Genomic DNA, 22970 nt, shown 5'->3' on the forward strand with positions numbered 1-22970 from the left:
GTAATTGAGCGGTTTTGATTGAGTTTCTTAGTCCTGAGTTCTAGTTTAATTGCACTGTGGTCTGAGAGACAGTTTGTTATAATTTCTTTTCTTGTACATTTGCTGAGGAGTGCTTTACTTCCAACTGTGTAGTCAATTTTGGAATAAGTGTGATGTGGTGCTGAGAAGAATGTATATTCTGTTGATTTGGGGTGGAGAGTTCTGTAGATGTCTATCAGGTCTGCTTGCTGCAGAGATGAGTTCAATTCCTGGATATCCTTGTTAACTTCCTGTCTCATTGATCTGTCTAATGTTGACGGTGGGGTGTTGAAGTCTCCCATTATTATTGTATGGGAGTCTAAGTCTCTTTGTAAGTCTCTAAGGACTTGCTTTATGAATCTGAGTGCTCCTGTATTGAGTACATATATATTTAGGATAGTTAGCTCTTCCTGATGAATTGATCCCTTTACCATTATGTAATGGCCTTCTTTGTCTCTTTTGATCTTTGATGGTTTAAAGTCTGTTTTATCAGAGACTAGGATTGCAAATAACCCCTGCTTTTTTTTGTTTTCCATTTGCTTATTAGATCTTCCTCTATCCCTTTATTTTTCGCCTATGTGTGTCTCTGCATGTGACATGGGTCTCCTGAATATAGCCAACTGATATGTCTTGATTCTTTATCCAGTTTGCCAGTCTGTGTCTTTTAATTGGACCATTTAGTCCATTTACATTTAAGGTTGATATTGTTATATGTGAACTTGATCCTGCCATTATGGTATTAGCTGGTTATTTTGCTTGGTAGTTGATGCAGTTTCTTCCTAGCATCAATGGATTTTACATTTTGACATGTTTTTGCAATGGTTGGTACCTGTTGTTCTTTTCCATGTTTAGTGCTTCCTTCAGGATCTCTTGTAGGACAGGCCTGGTGGTGACAAAATCTCTAAGCATTTGCTTGTCTGTAAAGGATTTTATTTCTCCTTCACTTTTGGAACTTAATTTGGCTGGATATGAAATTATGGGTTGAAAATTCTTTTCTTTAAGAATGTTGAATATTGGCCCCCACTCTCTTCTGGCTTGTAGAGTTTCTGCCGAGAGATCAGCTGTTAGTCTGATGGGCTTCCCTTTGTGTGTAACCCGAACTTTCTCTCTGGCTGCTCTTAACATTTTTTTCCTTCATTTCAACCTTGGGGAATCTGACAATTATGTGTCTTGGAGTTGCTGTTCTTAAGGAGTATATTTGTGATGTTCTCTGTATTTCCTGAATTTGAATGTTGGCCTGCCTTACTAGGTTGCGGAAGTTTTCCTGGATGATATCCTGCAGAGTGTTTTCCAACTTGGTTCCATTTTCCCCGTCACTTTCAGGCACACCAATCAGACGTAGATTTGGTCTTTTCACATAATCCCATACTTCTTGGAGGCTGTGTTCATTTCTTTTTCCTCTTTTTTCTCTAAACTTCTCTTCTCACTTAGTTTATTCATTTGATCTTCAATCGCTGATACTCTTTCTTTCAGTCTATCGAGTTGGTTAGTGAAGCTTGTGCATTTGTCACATAGTTCTCGTGCTACGGTTTTCAACTCTATCAGTTCTTTTAAGGTCTTCTCTGCATTAATTATTCCAGTTATCCATTCATCCATTCTTTTTGCAAGGTTTTTAGTTTCTTTGCGCTGGTTATGTAGTTCCTCCTTTAGCTCTGAGAAGTTTGATCGACTGAAGCCTTCTTCTCTCAACTCGTCAAAGTCATTCTCCATCCAGGTTTGTTCTGTTGCTGGCAATGAGCTGTGTTCCTTTGGAGGGGGAGATGCGCTCTGATTTTTTGAATTTCCAGCTTTTCTGCACTGCTTTTTCCCCACCTGTGTGGTTTTATCTGCCTTTGGTCTTTGATGATGGTGATGTACTGATTGTGTTTTGGTGTGTGTGTCCTTTCTGTTTGTTAGTTTTCCTTGTAACAGTGAGGACCCTCTGCTGTAGGTCTGTTGGAGTTTGCTTGAGGTCCACTCCAGACCCTGTTTGCCTGGGTATCAGCGGCAGAGGCTGCAGAAGATAGAATATTGCTGAACAGCGAGTGTTGCTGTCTGATTCTTGCTCTGGAAGCTTCGTCTCAGGAGTGTACCCCACCATGTGAGGTGTGAGGTGTCGGTCTGCACCTAGTTGGGGATGTCTCCTGTTAGGCTACTCAGGGGTCAGAGACCCACTTGAACAGGCAGTCTGTCTGTTCTCAGATCTCAACCTCTGTGTTGGGAGATCCACTGCTCTCTTCAAACCTATCAGACAGGGGCATTTACCTCTGTTGAGGTTTCTGCTGCTTTTTGTTTGAGCTATGCCCTGTCCCCAGAGGAGGAGTCTACAGAGGCAGCCCGGCCTCCTTTAGCTGTGATGGGCTCCACCCAATTCGAGTTTCCCAGTGGCTTTGTTTACCCACTGAAGCCTCAACAATGGTGGGCGCCCCTCCCCCAGCCTCGCTGCCGCCTTGCAGTTAGATCTCAGACTGCTGTGCTAGCAATGAGGGAGGCTCCATGGGCATGGGACCCTCCAGTCCAGGTGTGGGATATAATCTCCTGGTGTGTCGTTTGCTGAGACCCTTGGTAAAGCGCAGTATTAGGGCGGTAGTTACCCGATTTTCCAGGTCTTGTGTGTCTCAGTTTCCCTTGGTTAGGAAAAGGGATTCGCTTCCCCCTTGTGATTCCCAGGTGAGGTGACGCCTCGCCCTGCTTCAGCTCTTGCTGGTTGGGCTGCACCAGCTGACCAGCACTGATAGTCCGGCACTCCCCAGTGAGATGAACCCGGTACCTCAGTTGAAAATGCAGAAATCACTCGTCTTCTGTGTCACTCATGCTGGGAGCTGGAGGCTGGAGCTGTTCCTATTCAGCCATCTTGGACACACCCTGCTGTCCACTTTTGAATGAGGATATTTGATTTTTTTGTTGTTGTTGAGTTTTTTGAGTTCTTTGTATATTCTAGAGAGTTAGTCCCATTGGGTAAATAATTTGCAAATATTTTCTTTTATTCTAAAGATTGTCTAATCATTTTGTTGATTGTTCCCTTCACTGTGCAGAAGCTTTTTAGTTCAATTAGTCCCATTGGTCTATTTTGATTTCTGTTGCCTGTGCTTTTGATGTCTTAGCCATTAAATCTTTGCCTAGACCAATGTCCTGAAGTGTTTCTTCTAATTGTGTTATAGTTTCAGTTCTTATATTTCAGTCCACAATTCACATTGAGTTGATTTTTGTATGTGGTGTGAGATGAGGTCTAGTTTCATTCTTCTGCATGTGGATATTCAGTTTTCACAGCACCATTTATTGAAGAGACTGTCCTTTCCCCAGTGTATGTTCTCATTTATTGAAGAGATTGTCCTTTCCCCAGTGTATGTTCTCTGTGCCTTTGTTAAAAATCCTTTGTAAATACAGGAAATTACTTTTTGTTTTTTTGTTCTCTTCCAAGGGTCTATGTATCTGTTTATTTACTAACACCATGTTATTTTGACTACTGTGGCACTTTGTTTTGGCACATTTTGAAGTATAGTAGTGTGATGACTCCATGTTTGTTCTCTTTGCTCAATGTTGTTGGCTATTTGGGGTATTTGTGTTTCCATGTCAATTTTAGGATTATTTTCTCTATTTCTGTGAAGAAAGTCACTTGTATTTTGAAAGAGATTACTCTGACTCTGTAGATTGCTTTGGGTGCTATGGTCATTTTAACAATGCTTATTTTCTAATCCATGAGCATGGGAGGTTGTTGCATTTGTTCGTGTCTTCTTTTTATATTCATCAGTGTTTTGGAATTTTCACTATAGTCTTTCAACCCCTTGGTTAAATTTATTTCTAGGCATTTCAATTTTTTTTGTAGCTATTGTAAATGGGATTGCCTTCTTGATTTTTTTTCAAGTTGTTCACTATTCGTGTATAGAAATAGTTATGACTTACATAGGTTGAATTTGTATCTTGAAACTTTACTTAATAATTTATCAGTTCCAACAGTTTATTTTATTTTATTTTTTTGGTGGAAGCTTTAGGTTTTTCTGAATAAAAGATCATGTCATCTATGAACAAGGATAATTTAGCTTCCTTTTTTCTCATTTGGATTTCTCTTTTCCCCTCTTGCCTAATGGCTCTGGCTAGAACATCCAGTACCATGTTGAGTAAGAGAAGTGAAAGTGGGCATCCTTGTCTTGTTCTGTTCTTAGAGGAAATACTTTGAGATTTTTTTGTATTCAGTATGATGTTACTGTGGGTTTGTCATATATTGCCTTTATTGTGTTGAGGTATGTTCTTTCTGTACCTAATTTGTTAAGAGCATTTACATGAAGGGATGATGATACATTTTATGGAGTGCGTTTTTTTTATCTATTAAGGTGATCATACAGTTTTTGTCCTTCATTCTGTTGATGTGTTATATCACATTTATTGATTTGTGTATGTTGAACAGTCCTTGCATCCCTGGGATACATTCCACTTGAGCATGGTGTATATCCTTTTTGATGTGCTGTTGGATTCAGTTAGCTAGTATTTTGTTGATAATTTTTGATTCGATGTTCATTAGAGAAATTGGCTTATTGTTTCTTCTTCTTGTTTCCTTCTCTGGTATTAGTATCAACGTAATGCTGTTTTTATAGAATGAGTTAGAAAGAATTCTCTTTCACTTTTTAGAATAGTTTGATAATTGATACTAGTTCTTTTAAAAAAGTTTTGTGAATTTCAGAAGTACAGCCATTTGTTCCTGTGCTTTCTTCATTGGGAGGTTGTTAAAAGTACTCATTTAATCTTACTACTCATTATTAGTCTGTTCAGGTTTTCCATTTATTTCTGGTTCAATCTTTATAGATCATATATGTTCACACATTTATACTTTCTTCTCTTGGTTTTCCAATGTGATAGCACATAGTTGTTCATAATAGTCTCTAATGGTCCTTTGTATTTCTATGGTATCAGTTGTAATGTCTTTTTTAATTTCTGATTTTATTTATTTGGGTCTTCTCTCTTTGTCTTATTTAGCTAGCTAGCAGTTTATCGATTTTATCTTTTCAAAAAAACACCTTTTAATTCATTCTGCTTATCCTTTGTATTTTTTTTAGATTCTATTTTGTTTAGTTCTGCTTTGATCTTTTTTATTTTCTTCTACTTATTTTGCATTTGGTTTATTTGTGCTTTTCTACTTTCTTGATGTGCAGCATTACATTGTTAAAATCTTTCCACTTGATTTTGTAATTTATTGTTGTGAAATATCCTTAGCACCGCTTTTGCTTTATCACATAGGTTTTTTATGTTGTGTTTGCTTTTACATTTGCTTCAAGAAATTTTAAAATTTTTCTTCTTAATTTTTTCATTGATCTCATGGTAATACAGAAACATGTTGTTTAATTGTTGTCTATTTTTACCATCTCCAGAGATCCTCGTTATTGATTTCTAGTTTTATCCCATTGTGGTCTGACAAGATATTTGATATGATTTTGATTTTTTGAAATTTCTTGAGACTTGTTTTGTGACCTAACATATGATCTATCCATGAAACTGTTCCATGTGCTGATAAGAAGAATGTGTATTCTGCAGCTTTTGGATGAAATGTTCTGTAAATGTCTGTTAGGTCCATTTGGTTTATAGTGCAGATAATGTGCTGATTTTCTTTCTATATGATGTGTCCAATGCTGAATGTGGGAGTTTTGAAGTTTCCCACTATGGTTGTATTGGGGTCTATTTCTCTCTTTAGCTCTAATAATATTTGCTTTATATATCTGGATGTTCTGGTGTTGGGTGCATTGTTATATCCTGTTACTGAATTGATCTCTTTATCATTACATAATAACTTTTTTGTTTGTATTTGTGTTAGTCCATTCTCATGCTGCTAGGAAGAAATACCCAGACTGGATAATTTATAAAGAAAAGAGGTTTAATTGACTCACCATTCCACATGGCTGGGGAGGCCTCAGGAAACATACAATTATGGCAAAAAGCACCTCTTCACAGTGCAGCAGGAAAGAAAATGATTGCCAATTGGGGAAATGCCAACCATCTATAAAACCATCAGATCCTGGATGACATACATAGGCAGGCTTATTCTCAAGCTCTGTGATGGTGCATTCAGGTGTGCAGTGACCCTTCAGCTGGAGGCGTGTTGTTTTTGTTGATGGCAGTGTCCTGGGGAAGATGGTTTTCAGACTCTGGGAACTGTGCATTTTGGCTCCCTTTGTCCTGTGGGCACCCTCCCTGGTGTGCTATACTGCCTGTTTTGGGTGATTTAGGATACTATATGGCTACAGTGCTGGGGACCCAGATGTATTGCTGGATCCAGCTGGCATCATAATGCTGCAGCCCTCTGGTTGGATGTGGGAGGATGTCCTTGGGGCTCCAGGGATGTGGAGATGCAGGGGCAGCTGGGCCCCAGGGCAAGATGTAGTCTGATGGGGGATTAGTTCTCAAAATGGTGGCAAGTTGTACCTGCTTAGGGTTCAGGGGGTGAGTAGAATTGAGTGTGAATTTCCTCTGTAGAACAACACAATTGCAATGGACTCCAGATGACTTTCTATGCTAGACTCTCCCATGGCTATTGCAGGCATCTGTGATGGGAATATGCAGCATTGGGGATCTTTTACTTACCTTTCCTTTGCAGTGGGGAACTTTTCTTGGATCTGAGACAATCATGGCTGGGCCAGTTGCTTCACTTCCCTCTCCTTTAATGCCTCAGAGGGTCCCTGTTACTTCCCTGCTGAATTCCAATGTTCTCGCTTAGGCACTTTATTCGATGTGTGGTTGTCTACTTGTTTTAGAGGTGCCTGACACTGGCCCCTTCCTTGTGAATGAGGCAAGTGTCAGGCACCTCTCATCAGCCATCTTCTTCTATCTTTTGTGCAATTTTTGTAATATATTTTACTTTTTTATATGGCATAAACACACAATACATTGCTATTTTTTCTATACTCATTTATCTTTTAGAGTGATTGAAAGTAAGAAAATTTATATTTACCTTTATTTATATCATTTTTGGAACTCTTCATTTCATTGTGTGGACCTTAGTTTATAGCTGGTATTATTTCTCTTCTGCCTGAAGAACTTTTGTTGGCATTTCTTACAACACAGGACTGTTGATAATAAATTATCTCAGCTTTTATTTTTATTAAAATACCTTTAGTTTGTACCTCATCTTTGAAAGATATTTTCAATTGGTATAAAATTTTACATTGACTTTTTCCCAGTAATTTCAATATATCATTACCTTGACTTTTGGTTTGCACAGTTTATGTATTTCAAAGAGAAATATGTATTTTTATCTTAGTTAATTTGTATGTGATTTATCTCTTTAAGCATAACATATATAATTTTTAATAATATATTTATTCTACTAGTTACTGTTTGGATTTGTAGCTCAATATCTTTCATTACTTTTGGAAAATTCTCAGACATTTTATCTTCAGATATCTTTCTGCTTCATTCTTACCCTTATATCCTCGGGAATCCCAATTATATATATATTTTAGATTGGCTGATATTGTTCCACAGCTCTTGGATGCTCTGCTCTTTTTTCCCTTTTGCCTTTCCTATTTCCCTTTGCATTTATGTTTAGATTATTTTTATTGATCTAAAGTTTACTGATTTATTTTTCAGCTGTGCCAAGTGTACTGATGAATGCATTAAAGGCATTCTTCATCATTATTACTGTGATTTTTGGTTTTATCATTTCCTTTTGTATTATTATTGTGGTTTGTGTCTTACTGATGAAATTTCCCATTTCTTCATGAATTTTGTTCTCATTTTCCTCTACAGCCTTTAACATAATTAAGCTTTATTTAAAATTCATTGTGTGATAATTCCAGTATCTGGTCATTTCTGTGTCTGGTCCTGTGTATCATTTTATCCCTAGACAGTAGGTTGTTTTTTCTTGATATTTTGGCTATGTCTCACAATTTTTTATTGAATACCAGAAGAGTAGAGAATACTACTGTTTTATAGTATTTATAGTACTTAATACTTGCAAATATTATTTGTAACTATAAATGGATATATCTCTTTCCAGCTCATTTGGGTGGGGGCTTGTGTCAACCTAGCTTGGAGTTAAGGTGTGTTTGAGTTTCTTTGTTGCTATGGTTATCTTCAGTATCCAACTAGCTTCAAATTATTCTAGTGCTATTTTATTTTTGAGGGAAGGGGTGGCTGGGGTGATTGAGTATTTAAGATGACCATAGCAACAGTGAAACTCAAACCTAGTTTATATCCAGACTAGGTTGACACAAGCCCCTACACAAATGACCTGGAAAGAGGTATATCCATTTATAGTGACGAATAATACTTCTAATATTCTCTGGGAATGTTTCCCACTCCTTCAGGTGTAGACGATTTTTCCTTTATTGTTTCTCGTCCTCTCACTTTTGCACTCAGGTAATAAGTTCGTTATTGCTCCCCTAGTCATGTAAGGCTGTTTTTCCCATAAGGGGCTTCATGCCTTTCCTGTTACAGAAGGCTCTCTCCTTCTCTAGGTCTGTACCACAAAGGAAAACATTTTCTGGTCTACCTACCTGCCTGTAATCTTCCTTCTGAATATCTGGTAGAGACCTGTACAGCAGAGTCTTCAAATGGATGTGAATTCCCTTTGTGTCTATGACTCAGTAGTTCCACACTCTCGTATTTCCTTATTTGACATTTAATAATATTTAAAAATTAGCTTAGCTTTTTTACTCACTTGTATGGGACCCAGCATTACTTCTTCTTGTGCTCTGCCATGGAGGAGTCAGTGCTTGCTTCCCATACTCTCTTTGGTGGGACTTGACTTTCCTTTGACATTGGATGATTTAGCTGCTCTTCAAACTCCGTTCTCTGATAGATTTGGGAAAGTTATGATTTTGTACTTAATTAAGATATTTGTCGTTGTTAGGGTAGAAGGGATGCTCTTTCCATTTTTCTACATCTTAGGTGAAAGTGAAACTTCAAAAACTTTTAAAAATTAAAGTTCCTGTTAGGAAATAGAACATCTATGTTTATTCAGTGTTTCTAAGATTGTTTCTGGTGGAGCATCTGGAGGTCATAATGCTATTTATAGAATAACTGCTTTCTTCAAATTTAAATAATTGAATGTATGTTTCTGTCAAATTATGTAAATTATTTATATATTAAATGGCTGATGCAATTTAATGAGTATATCTTGGATTTTGATAATGATAGAAGATATTTTTATAGTTTATATATAATTCTAATACAACTTTGGAAGATGAGTTTACTGTTCACATTTTATGGATGAGAGGAACTGAAGTCTAAAGATATTAGGTTGATTGCTTTGGGGCATAGAGAATTAGCATGTATTTGAGTTGACATTTGACGCATTATCATTTTGTTTGAAAATGTAGCCTTTTTTCACTGTACCACAATGTGATGTTAACTTCTTTTTGCTTGGTTAAACACTTGGTGACTAGGGAAGGGGTAATTAACAGTAAAAATCTGACTGGACTTCTATTGCTGAATATACTTTGACTTTTACTTAACATGAGACAATTTATTTTAATAGGCAATGATATGGGAAATGATGATGCCATCGGAGGGAATGTGAGCAAATATATAGTGCTTCCAACTGGATATTGTGGACAGCCCAAGAAAGGACATCTTCTCTTTGATGCTTGCTTTGAAAGTGGTAAGTATATTAAAGGCTTTTCCTTTTAAGTTTATTTGGTAAGACATTTTTTTTTTTCAGAATTGAATTTTATGTGACCATTCAGTGCAATTCAAGTCATTTAATATTTCACAATAATGGGACAAGTTTTATGGGAAAAAATTTTGAAGGAATTAACGTGGGAATATCAAATTTTTGTTGTTATAAATGATTAAAAATATAATTGATGGTAATATTAACAAATGCTTATATAGTACCTTATATTTTAGAAACTACTTTCCAAGATACTGGTTTTTTTTTGGACTAAAACCCTCATGTTTGACTGTATTATCAATTATGATTTATTGAGTAATATCTGTCTAGTTCTGTGTGACATGCTTACAGTAGAACTTAGTCTTGAGGGGAGAGGAGGCTTCCCTATAAAACAAACAATTAGACAGCAGACTTAATTGAATACAAACTAAAGAACAGAGGTAAAATTTCCTCATAATTGGCAAATACTGTGAGTATTCTGACAGTGGAGATGAGGACTTGATTGTGTATTCTCATACAGTAGGGACTAGATCTTATTTAGCTCTTGACGTTCTCAACCTTATGCTCTAATTGTCACATAGCAGAGACTCAGAATATGTTGAAAATGTTAGTAAGAAAGGTAAACATAATTTTATTTTACAAATTATTAATTTTCATTGGTTCTGAATAACCAATGAAATTGGTTATTCATATACATGCATGTGTGCAAATATATACACACATACATGCATGCATGTGTATGTATATTTATGTATATGTGTGGCTGAAGGTACATATCAATATCAATTATATAAGAGTTGTTTCTGAACCTTAAAAACATTGGTTGTTTACAGCAAACAATTGAAAATTTGTTTATGCAGGATGTTGCTCTTTGATTATGTCATATTGTATAGGTTTGATAAAGCTGATATAACAAAGTACTACAAAGTGGGTTAAACAACAGATTTTTATTGTTTCTTACTTTAACAGTATTCAGTTTGTCACAAAGTACCACAGACTGAGTGAATTAAAACACGGAAATGTATTGTCTCACAGTCCTGAAGATTAGAAGTTTGAGATCAAGGTATTAGCAGGACTGGTTACCTCTAAGAATTATGAGGAAGAATCTATTTCATGTTTCTCCCCTAGCTTCCTACAGGTTGTTAGCAATCTTTGGTGCTCCTTGGCTTATAGAAGCATCACTCTAATCTCTGCCTTCATCTGTACATGGTATTCTCCCTGTATGTCTATATTCCAAATTCCCACTTTTTACAAAAATGTCGGTCACATTGGATTGGGACCTACTTTAATGAGCTCATTTTAACTTGATTACCTCTATAAAGATCCTAGGACTTCAACATAGGAATTTTGAGAGGACATGATTCAGCCTATAATGCAGTATTGTAGTATTGTACTTCCAACCAGACTTGAATACTGTTCGCATAATTAAGAACAATGACTTTTTATTTTCTATAAATCTTGTACTAGTGCCTTGTCTTGTATGTACTTGATGCCTACAAAATATCTTTAATTCTTTCTTACATTAGTTAAAGACGTAAGGACCCTTTACAATAATTACAACTCTGTGGGAATAAAGATTATCCCCATTTTAAAGATTAAATATCTTGATTTACATACAGCCTGCAATAATTCATATTCCTTTCTCATAACATCTTTTCTTTAACCCCACTGCAGTATTTTTCCATCCCTTCAAAAAAAACTCAGTAAAAGAAATGGTTCAATCTTACCATGTAATCACCAAATAAATAATGCATATTTTCCCAACAATTTATGAACAGTTGGTTATATCAATTAGATCTGTGCTAGTAATACATGAGACTTGCAGTAGAGTGGTTAAGTGGACAGACTGATTCAAATCTTGGTTTGAAAAAGGAGCCAGTTTTCTTACATTTTATTGAGGGATGATACCTACTATCCACCTTAATGTATGTGTGTGTGTGTGTATGTATGTATGTGTGTGTGCATATATATACAGATAGCTAGCTAGCTAGCTATTAAAAATGTGAGCTTCCTTACCAGAATATACATAGTAATAATAATAATAATAAATTAGATGAATGAGGACATTTTAGAAAAGATATATATTAGGGCAAAGAAGACTCTTCAGAATTTAGAGTGTCAGTGACCCTGGAGGGCCTTCCCACACATCCACATCCTAACTTTCACAATCCTGTGTTTTCCAAATCAATGCCGTCATGTTAACAATACGCACTCCGCCAGGCTGGAGTTTAACTTGCCTCGTAATTCATCAAGTCATAGGATGAGGTTCTACATTTGATCTTCAGCAATTTCAGCCTTGCAGCTACAGAAAGTAAAGGTCTCCTTCAGGGTACACACAGAAGCTCTTAGGTTACTTATTAGGTGTTTTTGCTGGGAGTTTGAATCCCTGAACTCATCCCCCACCTTTTTTTAACCATGTTGTCCGGTAACATTAGGAGGAACCAGTCAATGTCATTACATTTTCAAAAATGTTTAATAGTATCATATACAAAGTCACATAGATCCTTGCTTCTTATAAGTGATTGATTAGGAGTATCTAGTGCAGTTATTTTTCATATCTCTGTAAACATTTCATGCCATGGACTTTCTGCTGTTGGATATAATACCATTAGCACCTTAAGTTTTCTATTTGAATACATTTAAGGGGTACAAATGCAGTTTTGATACACGAATATATTGTGTAGTGGTAAAGTTTGGGCTTTTAGTGTAACTATTACCGAAATAGTATACATTGTACCCACGAAATAATTTCTCATCTCTCATTCCCTGAACTCTCCTACCTTTTTGAGTCTCCAAGGGCTATTATTCCACATTCTATATGTATACATATTATTTAGCTCTCACTTATTAATGAGAACATGTGTATTGACTTTCTGCTTTTGAGTTATTTTACTTAGGATAATGGCCTCCAGTTCCATCCATGTTGCCACAAAAGACATGATTTATTATTTTTTATGGCTGAATAGTATTCCATTGTATATCACATGTTCTTTATACTGTCCTGCATTGAGTGACGTTTAGGTTGATTCCACATCTTTGCTATTTTAAATAGTATTGTAATAAACATTGGAGTGCAGGTAACTTTTTTACATGATTTCTTTTTCTTTGATTTTTACATAATGATTTCTTTTTCTTCTTAGAGATTTAATCTAAGAGATTAAAATCTCTTTTAATTGAATGATATTGAATGACAGTTCTAGTTTTAGTTCTTAGAAAAATCTCCATACTGTTTTCCATAGAGGTTGTGCTAATTTACATTCCTACCAACAGTTGATAAGCATTATCTTGTCTCTGCATCTTCAACAACATCTATTTTTTTTTGCTTTTTAATAATAATCATTCTGACTGGTATAAAATGATATCTCATTGTACTTTTAATTGCATTTCTCTGATGCTTAATGATGAACATTTTAAAAATGTTTGTAATTTTAAAAAATTTTAAAATGTAATTTAAAAAAATTTGTAATGTTCTCTCTTAAAAAATATTTATTCATGTCCTTTGCCTATTTTAATGGGGTTATTTATTTTGTTGTGGTTATTGTTTGAGTTCCTGACAAATTTTGTATATTGGATATCTACCTTTTTGTGACATTTTTGTAAAAATTGTATAAAATTTGGATATTAGTCCCCCGTCCAATAAATACTTTGCAGGTGTTTTCTCCCATTCCACATGTCTGTTCACTCTGTTGATTATTTCTTTTGCTGTGTGGAAGCTTTTTAGTTTAATTAAGTCCCATAGATTTATTTTTGTTTTTGTTGCTAATACTTTTCAGGCCTTAGTCATGAATTATTTGCCTAGACCAACGTCCAAAGGAGGTTTTCATAGTTTTTCTTATAGTATTTTTATAGTTTTAAGTCTTACATTTAAGTCTTTAATCCATCTTGAGTTGACTTTTGTGTATGCCAAGAGATAGGAGTCTAGTTTCATTCTTCTGCAGGTGGCAATACAATATTACCAGTACCCATTTATTGAAAGCAGTGTCCTCTTCCCAGTGTATATGTAGTTGGCTGGAGATAGGTGGCTTTATTTCTAGGTTCTCTATTCTTTCATTGATGTTAGGTGTCTATTTTTAAACCAGTACCGTGCTGTTTTGGTTAATATAGCCTTGTAGTATGTGTAATTTGATGCCAGATAATTTGATATCTCCAGCTTTGTTCTTTTTGTTTAGAACTGCTTTGGCTATCTGGGCTCCTTTAGGTACACTATGAGTTTTAGGATTGCTTTATCTGGTTCTATGAAAAATAATGTCAGTATTTTGATAGGGATTGCATTGAATCTGTAGCTTGCTTTGGGCAGTGTGATCACTTTAACAGTATTAATTCTTCTGCTCCATGAGTATGGGATGTTTTTTCATGTGTTTATATCATCTATATTTTTTTCATCAGTGTTTTGCAGTTTTTCTAATAGAAATATTTCATCTCCTTGGTTAAATGTATTCCTAGATATTTTTTTTTTTGTAGTTATTGTAATGGGATTGCCTCCTTGATTTGTTTCTCAGATTGGTCATTATTGGTATATAAAATTACTACTAGTATTTTAAAAATATTTTAATTTCAATCTTTGTGGTTACATGACAGGTTTATATATTTATGGAGTACATGAGATACTTCTTTCCTTCAGTGGATTGTCTCTTCACTTTTGTATTAGTCCATTTTCACCCTGTGGTAAAGACATACCAGAGACTTGGAAATTTACAAAAGAAAGAGCTTTAATGGACTTACACTTCCACGTGGTTGGGGAAGCCTCACAACCATGGTGGAATACAGGAGGAGCAAGTCATGTCTTGCTATGGGACAATAGGAAAGATTTACTAAGTGTGCATATAGCAAATCTTTCCTATTTCAAATCTTTTCTATTGTGAATAGTGCTGAAATAAACATGGGAGTGCAGATATCATTTTGATATACTAATTTCCTTACTTTTGGGTATATACCTAGCAGTGGGATATGCCACTGCTAGCTATATGGTAGCTCTATTTGTAGTTTTTTTGAAGAACCTCCATACTGTTCCCATAGTGCCCATAAATTAATGTATATTCCCACAAACAGTGTATGAAGTTTCCATTTTCTCCACATCCTTGCCAGCATTTGATATTGCCTGTCTTTTAGATAAAAGCCATTTTTACTGGGGTGAAATGATACCTCATTGTAGTTTTAATTTGCATTTCTCTGATGATCAATAAATTTGAGCAAATTTTCATAAACCTGTTGGTCATTTGTATGTCTTCTATTGAGAAATGTCTATTCAGGTCTTTTGCCCATTTTTAATTGGATTATTAGCTTTTTTAAAAAGTAGGGTTGTTTAAGTTTCTTCTGTATTTTGGGTCTTAATCTCTTGTCATATGGATAGTGTGCAAATATTTTCTCTCCTTCAATGGGTTGTCTTTTCACTTTTTTTATTAGTCTGTTTTTCACCCTGTTGATAAAGACATACCTGAGACTCGTAATTTACAAAAGAAGGAGTTTTTTTTATTTTTATTTTTATTTTATTTTATTATACTTTAAGTTCTAGGGTACATGTGCATGACGTTTATATCATGTACAACTCCCCAATGCAATCCCTCCCTCCTCCCCCCTCCCCATGATAGGCCCCAGTGTGTGATGTTCCCCTTCCCGAGTCCAAGTGATCTCATTGTTCAGTTTTCACCTATGAGTGAGAACATGCGGTGTTTGGTTTTCTCTTCTTGTGATAGTTTGCTAAGAATGATGGTTTCCAGCTGCATCCATGTCCCTACAAAGGACGCAAACTCATCCTTTTTGATGGCTGCATAGTATTCCATGGTGTATATGTGCCACATTTTCTTAATCCAGTCTGTCACAGATGGACATTTGGGTTGATTCCAAGTCTTTGCGATTGTGAATAGTGCCGCAATAAACATACGTGTGCATGTGTCTTTGTAGTAGAGTAATTTATAATCCTTTGGGTATATACCCAGTAGTGGGATGGCTGGGTCATATGGTACATCTAGTTCTAGATCCTTGAGGAATCGCCATACTGTTTTCCATAATGGTTGAACTAGTTTACAATCCCACCAACAGTGTAAAAGTGTTCCTATTTCTCCACATCCTCTCCAACACCTGTTGTTTCCTGACTTCTTAATGATTGCCATTCTAACTGGTGTGAGATGGTATCTCATTGTGGTTTTGATTTGCATTTCTCTGATGGCGAGTGATGATGAGCATTTTTTCATGTGTCTGTTGGCTGTATGGATGTCTTCTTTTGAGAAATGTCTGTTCATATCCTTTGCCCACTTTTTGATGGGGTTGTTTGTTTTTTTCTTGTATATTTGTTTGAGTTCCAAAAGAAGGAGTTTTAATGGACTTACACGTCCACATGTCTGGGGAACCCTCACAACCATGGTGGAAGGCAAGGAGGAGCAAGTCACGTCTTACATGGATGGCAGCAGGCAGGGGGAGAGAGCTCGTGTAGGGCAACTACCATTTTTAAAACTATCAGATCTCATGAGACTTACTCACTATTACAAGAGAAAGACCTGCCCCCGTGATTCAATTATCTCCTGCTGGCTCCCTCTCACAACATATGAGAATTATGGGAGCTACAAGATGAGATTTGGGTGGGGTCACAGAGCCAAACCATATCATTCTGCCCCAGCCCCCCACAAATCTCATGTCCTCACATTTTAAAACCAATCATGCCTTTCCAACAGTCCCCCAAAGTCTTAATTCATTTCAGCATTAACTCATAAGTCCACAGTTCAAAGTGTCATCTGAGACAAGGCAGGTACTTTCTGCCTATCAGACTATAAAATCAAAAGCAAGTTAGTTACTTCCTAGATACAATGGGGGTACAGGCATTGGGTAAATACAGCCATTCCAAATGGGAGAAATTGGCCAAAACAAAGGGGCTATGGGAAAGTAAGTCCAACATCCACCAGGGCAGTCAAATCCTAAAGCTCCAAAATGATCTCCTTTGACTCCATGCCTTACACCAGATCATGCTGATGCAAGAGGTGGGCTCCCATGGCCTTGGGCAGCTCTGCCTCTGTGGCTTTGATGGGATAGCCCCCTTCCTGGCTGCTGTCATGGGCTGGCATTGAGTGCATGTGACTTTTCTAGGTGCACAGTGCAAGCTATCCACTGATAGCTTGGTAGATGGATGGTAGCTATCCATCTATCATTCTGGTGTCTGGAGGATGTTGGCCTTCTTCTCACACCTCCACTAGGTGGTGCTTCAGTAGGGACTCTGTGTGAGGGCTTTGACTTCACATTTCCCTTCTGCACTGCCCTAGCAGAGGTCCTCCATGAGTGCTGTGCCCCTGCAGCAAACTTTTGCCTGGGCATCCAGGCATTTCCATGCATACTCTGAAATCTAGGCAGAGGTTCCCAAACCTCAATTCTTCACTTCTGTGTACCTGCAGGCTCAATACCACATGGAAGCTGCCAAGGCCTGGAGCTTCCACCCTCTGAAGCAACAGCCTGAGCTGTACCTTGGCCGCTTTTGGTCATGGCTGGAGCAGTTGGGATGCAGGGCATCAAGTCCCTAGACTGCACACAGCAAAGGAACCCTGGGCCTGGCCCATGAAACCATTTTTTCTTCCTAAGTCTCCAGGCCTGTGATGGCAGGGGCTGCCACAGAAGTCTCTGACATGCCCTGGAGACATTTTTTCCCATTATCTTGGGGATTAACATTCAGCTCCTCATTACTTATGCAGATTTCTGCAGCTGGCTTGAATTTCTCCTCAGAAAGTAGGATTTTTTTTTTTTGGAAGCAGCTTTACATTTTGAGTCTTCCCATGCAAAGCCTTTAAATATCATTGCATATAAAGACTAACTGCAAAATAATGCAGGGATAATTAAAAGCCTGTTTATAGTACACTGATACTTTGTCATGTGGAATTCCAATCTGTGACTGACTGCCACGTACCCTGATCAAACGATGTACACACAAATCAGACAGCTTTTTACTGAGACAGTCAGTGTCCATAGTGATTCCATAATGATGCCTCTCTCATTTCTGGAACACTCTGCCATATTGTCATTTGGGAATATCAGAGTCAACCTGCAGCATTCATAAGCACTTCCCCTCTGAAAAATGTAATGTGCAATAATGGCAAATTCTGACTTCATTTGGTTCTTGCATATGAAAGGCATTTTTTGGGTTTCTCACCAGTTTGAACATCTCTGGTTTAGAATACGGTGAATCCTTGGACAAAAGCTTTCCCTGGATCGACTACATTTGTTCCATTTATTTTTTGTAGGTTCTATAATGTAACACTAATGGGCATTCAAGGCTAAATGTCCTGAGTGTTGATTATCTCCACATTTCCCTACTGTTTGGCTGCAGGGATGGATGACCTAGAGCTTGGTGGTTCCATGGTCATTTCCCATCAATATAAACTCCCTGAGGGTGTCTGAGAGGTGTGCCATGTGAAAAGACTTGTGTATGAATATATGTTTCTCATGTATATGATTGGGTCAAATCTAGAAAGGGATGAGCTGTGGCTTAAGGTCTTCCTATGTCCCCAGCACATGTGGAGTGGATTTATCCAATGTGAGTTCTCTGGTGCTTGGTAATGGAGGTGCTGTGTGTAAAGGCCTTTCCACAGTACCTGCATGGATATGGCTTCTCTCCTGTGTGGATCCTTCAGTGCTGAGTGAGGTGGGTGCTCTGCCTAAAGGACTTTCTACAATTGTGACACTTGTAAGGCTTTTCCCCAGTGTGTGTCCTTTTGTGCTGGCTGAGGAAGGAGCTGTGGTTGAAGGATTTCCCACACTTATTGCACCCATAGGGCTTTTCCTTGGTGTGAATCCTCTGGTGTTTGATGAGAAGGGAGCTCTGGCTGAAGGCTCTGACACACTGGTTACATCCATAGGATTTCTCTCCTGTGTGGATCCTCTGATGCTGAATGAGGGGAGCAAGCTGGCTGAAGGCTCTCTGCCACACTGGTTGCATTCGTAGGGCTTCTCCCCAGTGTAGTTTCGCTGATGTTTGGTGAGGGATGAGCTGTGGCTGAATGCCTTGCTGCAGTCATTGCATTTGTAGGGCTTCTCCCCTCTGTGGATTCACTGGTGTTGAGTGAGGCATGTGCTCTGCCGGAAGGCCTTCCCACATTGACTACACTCGAACAGCTTCTCTCCTGTGTGCATCTGCTTGTGCTGGCTGAGTGAGGAGCTGTGGCTGAAGGTTTTCCCACACTGGTTGCATCCATAGGGCTTCTCTCCTGTGTGAATCCTCCAGTGCTTGGTCAGGAGTGTGCTCTGGCTGAAGGCTTTCCCACACTCACTGCACTCATAGGGCTTTTCTCCTATGTGGATCCTCTGGTGCTGAATCAGTGGTGTGATCTGGGTGAAGGCTTTTCCACACTCATGGGTCTCTCAGGGCTTCTTCCCTGTGTGGATTTGCTGGTGTTTGGTCAAGGACTAGCTGTGGCTGAAGGCCTTGACACACTCACCACACTGATAGGGTTTCTCCCCATTGTGGATTCACAGGTGCTGGGTGAGGTGGATGCTTTGCTGGAAGGCTTTCACATACTTGCTGCACTCGTAGGGCTTCTTGCCTGTGTGAGTTCACTTGTATTGGCTAAAGGAGGACCTAAAACTGAAGGATTTTCCACATTCGCTGCACTCATAGGGCTTCTCACCTGTGTGAGTTATCTGGTGCTGGATCAGCAGGGCAATTTGGTTGAAGGTCCTCCCACACTGAGTGCGTTTATAGGGTTTCTCCCCAGTGTGGATTCTCTGGTGTTTGGTAAGTGCTGAGCCGTTTTGGAAGTCTTTTCTGCATTCATGACATTCATAAGGTCTCTCTCCTGTGTGCGTACAGTGGTGTTCGATAAGTGCTGAGCTGTGACTAAAGGCCTTTCTGCATTCCTGACATTTGTAGGGTTTCTCTTTTACATAGGTTTTCTGTAGAACATTTAGGTCTGACTTCTTCCTTTTTCCATGTGTTCCCCACGTGTAAGGGCCTCGTCGTTCAGGAGTCATTGTTTGATGTGGGAAATCAGGGTTCAGACTTAACGTTTTTCCTAAACCCATTCCTCTGCTACTGCTCCTGAACAGGCATCTTCATAGGCATGAAGGCCACCAGCACTGCCGGGCTCTCTAGGCTCTCACAATTCCATTCCCAGTGGCTCACAGTGTCCTCACCCCTGCAGTATCCTAGACCATCCTACAGAAATCTTTCTACCAAGATGACACTGTTGGATATTTCTTCAGAGATACCTTGCTTTAGAACTGACAGTTTGACTTTGGGTCTAGTTTCCAAATCTGAAAGAAGCAAAAACTGGAAATGTCCCTTAATCTCTGTTACAGGGCAAACGAGTTTGTGGTGAGATGGGAAGAGGAAGGATTAAAATAATGATTTTGAAAGTTCAAGTTCAAGGTACAAGTGGCTTTGACGATTTAAAAATATGGTTTTGCAAACCAGGAAAGGAAGAGAGAGAGGGAAAAACAGAATAAGGAAGAGGAAAATAAGGAATAAGGAAAGGAAGAGGAAAGAACAGAATAAGGAAAGGAAGGGGAGAGGAAGGAAAAAACAGTTGGCACAAGGAATATGGGTGGAGTCTGTGAGGGGAGCATAGAGGAGGGTGCAGGGGGGATGCCCAGGAGAGAGCACTCAGATGCACGGATGCACTGGACTTGGAAGGAGCAATGTGGGAACCAGGCCCCAGCTACAGTGGCCTCCATGATGCCAGGTGGCAACAAAGAAAAAGGTGCTGCATGGGTGAAATCTGCTAACACCCAACTTCTTCCTGGCAGCATATGCTGTTGTGCCACCTCACTCTACATGTAAAGGAACCTATCTGCTCCCCACAAACAGGAATAGCTGCAACATGCATCACTAGGAGGAAGATAAATGACCCATGGTGTATTAGAATACTTTGATCTGCCTTATTTTGTCTGTTTCACTAACTGGAAACTCCTTGAGGGTAGGGATTTCTGTCTACCTTGCTCACCACTGTATCTATAGCCCATAGCAAGACTTCAATATACATGCTTAATGAATGAACAAATGCACTCCCTCCTCCTGCTTCCTGGCAGGACTCCCTTTTTGCCCTGGGTACCCAGCCGTCTCTGCACAGCCATGACCTGGGTGCATGCTGCCCCTACCCTGACCCCACAGTGGCCTAGAGGTGTGATATGGGTACCTTCCCCATATTGTTATGCTTCAGTGAAAAGCTCAATTTAAAAAAAAAGTTAAGCCAGGGGTGACTGGCAGAATAGTGGCTTTCCAGGATGCCCACATCCTAACCCCAGAACCTGTATGTTTCCAATTATATGGGAGGGAGGAATTAACATTGCTAATCAGTTGACATTAAGAGAGAAATTATACTGGATTTTCCGAGTGGACTTGTGTAATCACAAAGGTCCTTAAATGTGGAAAAGAGGCAGAAGGGTCAGAGTCAGAGTGAATAAGATGTGAGACTTGACAAGCCCTCGCTGACTGTGAAGATGGACAAGGCTATAGCCAAGGAATGTGGGTGCTTCTAGAAGCTGAAAAATGCAAATAGATGGATTCTTAGCCAGGCACAGGGCCTCATGCCTGTAATCTCAACACTTTGGGCAGCCGAGGCAGGAGGACTGCCTGAGCCTGGGAGTTCAAGACATGCCTGGGCAAAATGGCGAGTCCCCGTCTCCACAAAAATAAAAAAAAAAAATTAGCTAGGCATGGTGACACACACCTGCAGTCCCAGCTACTCAGGAGACTGAGGCAGGAGGATCACCCGAGCCCAGAAGGTCGAAGTTGCCATGAGCCATGATCATACCACTATACTCTAGCCTGGGCAAGAGAGCAACACTCTGTCTCTTAAAAAGCAAAAAGGAAATAAAGAAAGAAATGGATTCTTCCCTTCCCTACAGCCTCCAGAAGGAATGATGCCCTGCTGACGTCTTTATTATATCCCAGCGAGACTCATTTTGAACTTCTGATCTCCAGAACTTTAAGATAATTCTCTTTGCTTTATGCTACGAAGTTTGTAGTATTGTTGACCCTTGAACAATGAGGGTGCTAGGGACACTGACCCCAGTGCAATCGAAAATCTGTGTATAGCTTTTGACTCCCCAAAAAGTTAACTACTAATAGCTTACTGTGACCATACTGATAAAATCAATAGTCAACACTTTTTTTTTTTTTTTTTTTTTTGAGACATGGTCTTGCTCTGTCACCTAGGCTGGAGCACAGTGATGTGATCTTGGCTCACTGCAACCTCCCCCTCCTGTGTTCAAGCAATTCTCTTGCCTCAGCCTCCTGAGAAGCCGGGACCACAGGCGTGGACCACCACATCCAGTTTTTTTTTTTGTTTGTTTGTTTGTAGAGAAAGGGTTCCACCATGTTTACCAGGTCTTGAACTCCTGACCTCAAATGATCCACCTGCCTCGGCCTCCCAAAATGCTAGGACCATACATGTGAGCCACCGCTCCCAGCCCTTAGTTAACACGTTTTGTATATGTATTATATAATACATTAAAGTAAGCTAGATAAAAGAAGATGCTATTAAAAATCATAAGGAAGAGAAAATATGTTTACTATGCATTAAATGGATGTGGATCACCATAAAGATCTTCATCCTCATTGTCTTCACAGTGAGTAGGCTGAGGAGGAGTAGGAGGAGGGGCTGGTCTTGCTGTCTCAGGGGTGGCTGAGGCAGAAGAAAATCCATGTATAAATGGACCCACACAGTTCAAACTCTTGTTGTTCAAGGATCAATTGTAACTTGTTGCAGGAGAAGCAACAGGAAGCTAATACACTGGGTGAAGGCTGACTGTTATTGATCTGGAGGGACCCTACTATGACCCTCTCCCACACTGGCCATTCTTCCTGGACTCTGGTGACAGGCCATTCTTCCCACCTGATGCCAATGGGAAATTGCCTGTCTGTGGGCTGGGATATCTCTGCTATCTATCAATCACCCTACAGGCACATGTCAGGGCCCAGCCTGGATCCACTGTCCCACAGATACATGAATTATAAACAACTATTTGGTTTAAGCCACTGAGGTCAGGGTGCTTTTCCTATGCAATCACTGATGCATCACTTCAGGCCTTTGCACCTGCTGTTTCCTCTGCCTGAAATACTAGTGTTCTCTCAGACTGCCTCATGGCTTAGGCTTCAAGTCACATGTCACCTCCTTAGAGAGGCTATCCCTCATCTCTCTGCTAAAGTCTCCTCACTCCCATCCTAGTCTACCTCATTACTCGTTTTTATTTTCTCAGCATTCATCACAATCTGTAATCATCCAACTCATTTTATTATTATTTTACTGATTTATTGTTTGTCTCCCCAACTCCCTCACCAAGAATGTAAATTCAGTGGAGATGAGGACTTGTTGTCATCACTCACAGCAAAATGGGTGCTTGGTAAACCTTCACTAAGACTAAGCAGTAAATTTGCTCTGAAGAATTAGAGAGCAGA

At 38.9% G+C, this 22970-nt stretch overlaps 1 protein-coding gene and 1 pseudogene across 2 annotated transcripts in view; one reads left to right on the forward strand and one right to left on the reverse strand.

Annotated features, from left to right (window-relative positions):
• The window catches only part of AGBL4 (ATP/GTP binding protein like 4), a 1514939-nt gene that overhangs the window by 173216 nt on the left and 1318753 nt on the right, over positions 1-22970 (forward strand). For both annotated transcript variants that reach the window (XM_033226452.1, XM_033226454.1), the window contains exon 2: positions 9464-9586. In XM_033226452.1, the coding sequence (XP_033082343.1) occupies positions 9464-9586 (123 nt within the window). The remainder of the gene's footprint in view (positions 1-9463; positions 9587-22970) is intronic.
• On the reverse strand, positions 17947-18768 carry LOC117092618 (annotated as a pseudogene).

This window comes from Trachypithecus francoisi, unplaced genomic scaffold, assembly GCF_009764315.1.
Source record: "Trachypithecus francoisi isolate TF-2019V2 unplaced genomic scaffold, Tfra_2.0 Lachesis_group12, whole genome shotgun sequence".
Taxonomy (NCBI): Eukaryota; Metazoa; Chordata; class Mammalia; order Primates; family Cercopithecidae; genus Trachypithecus; species Trachypithecus francoisi.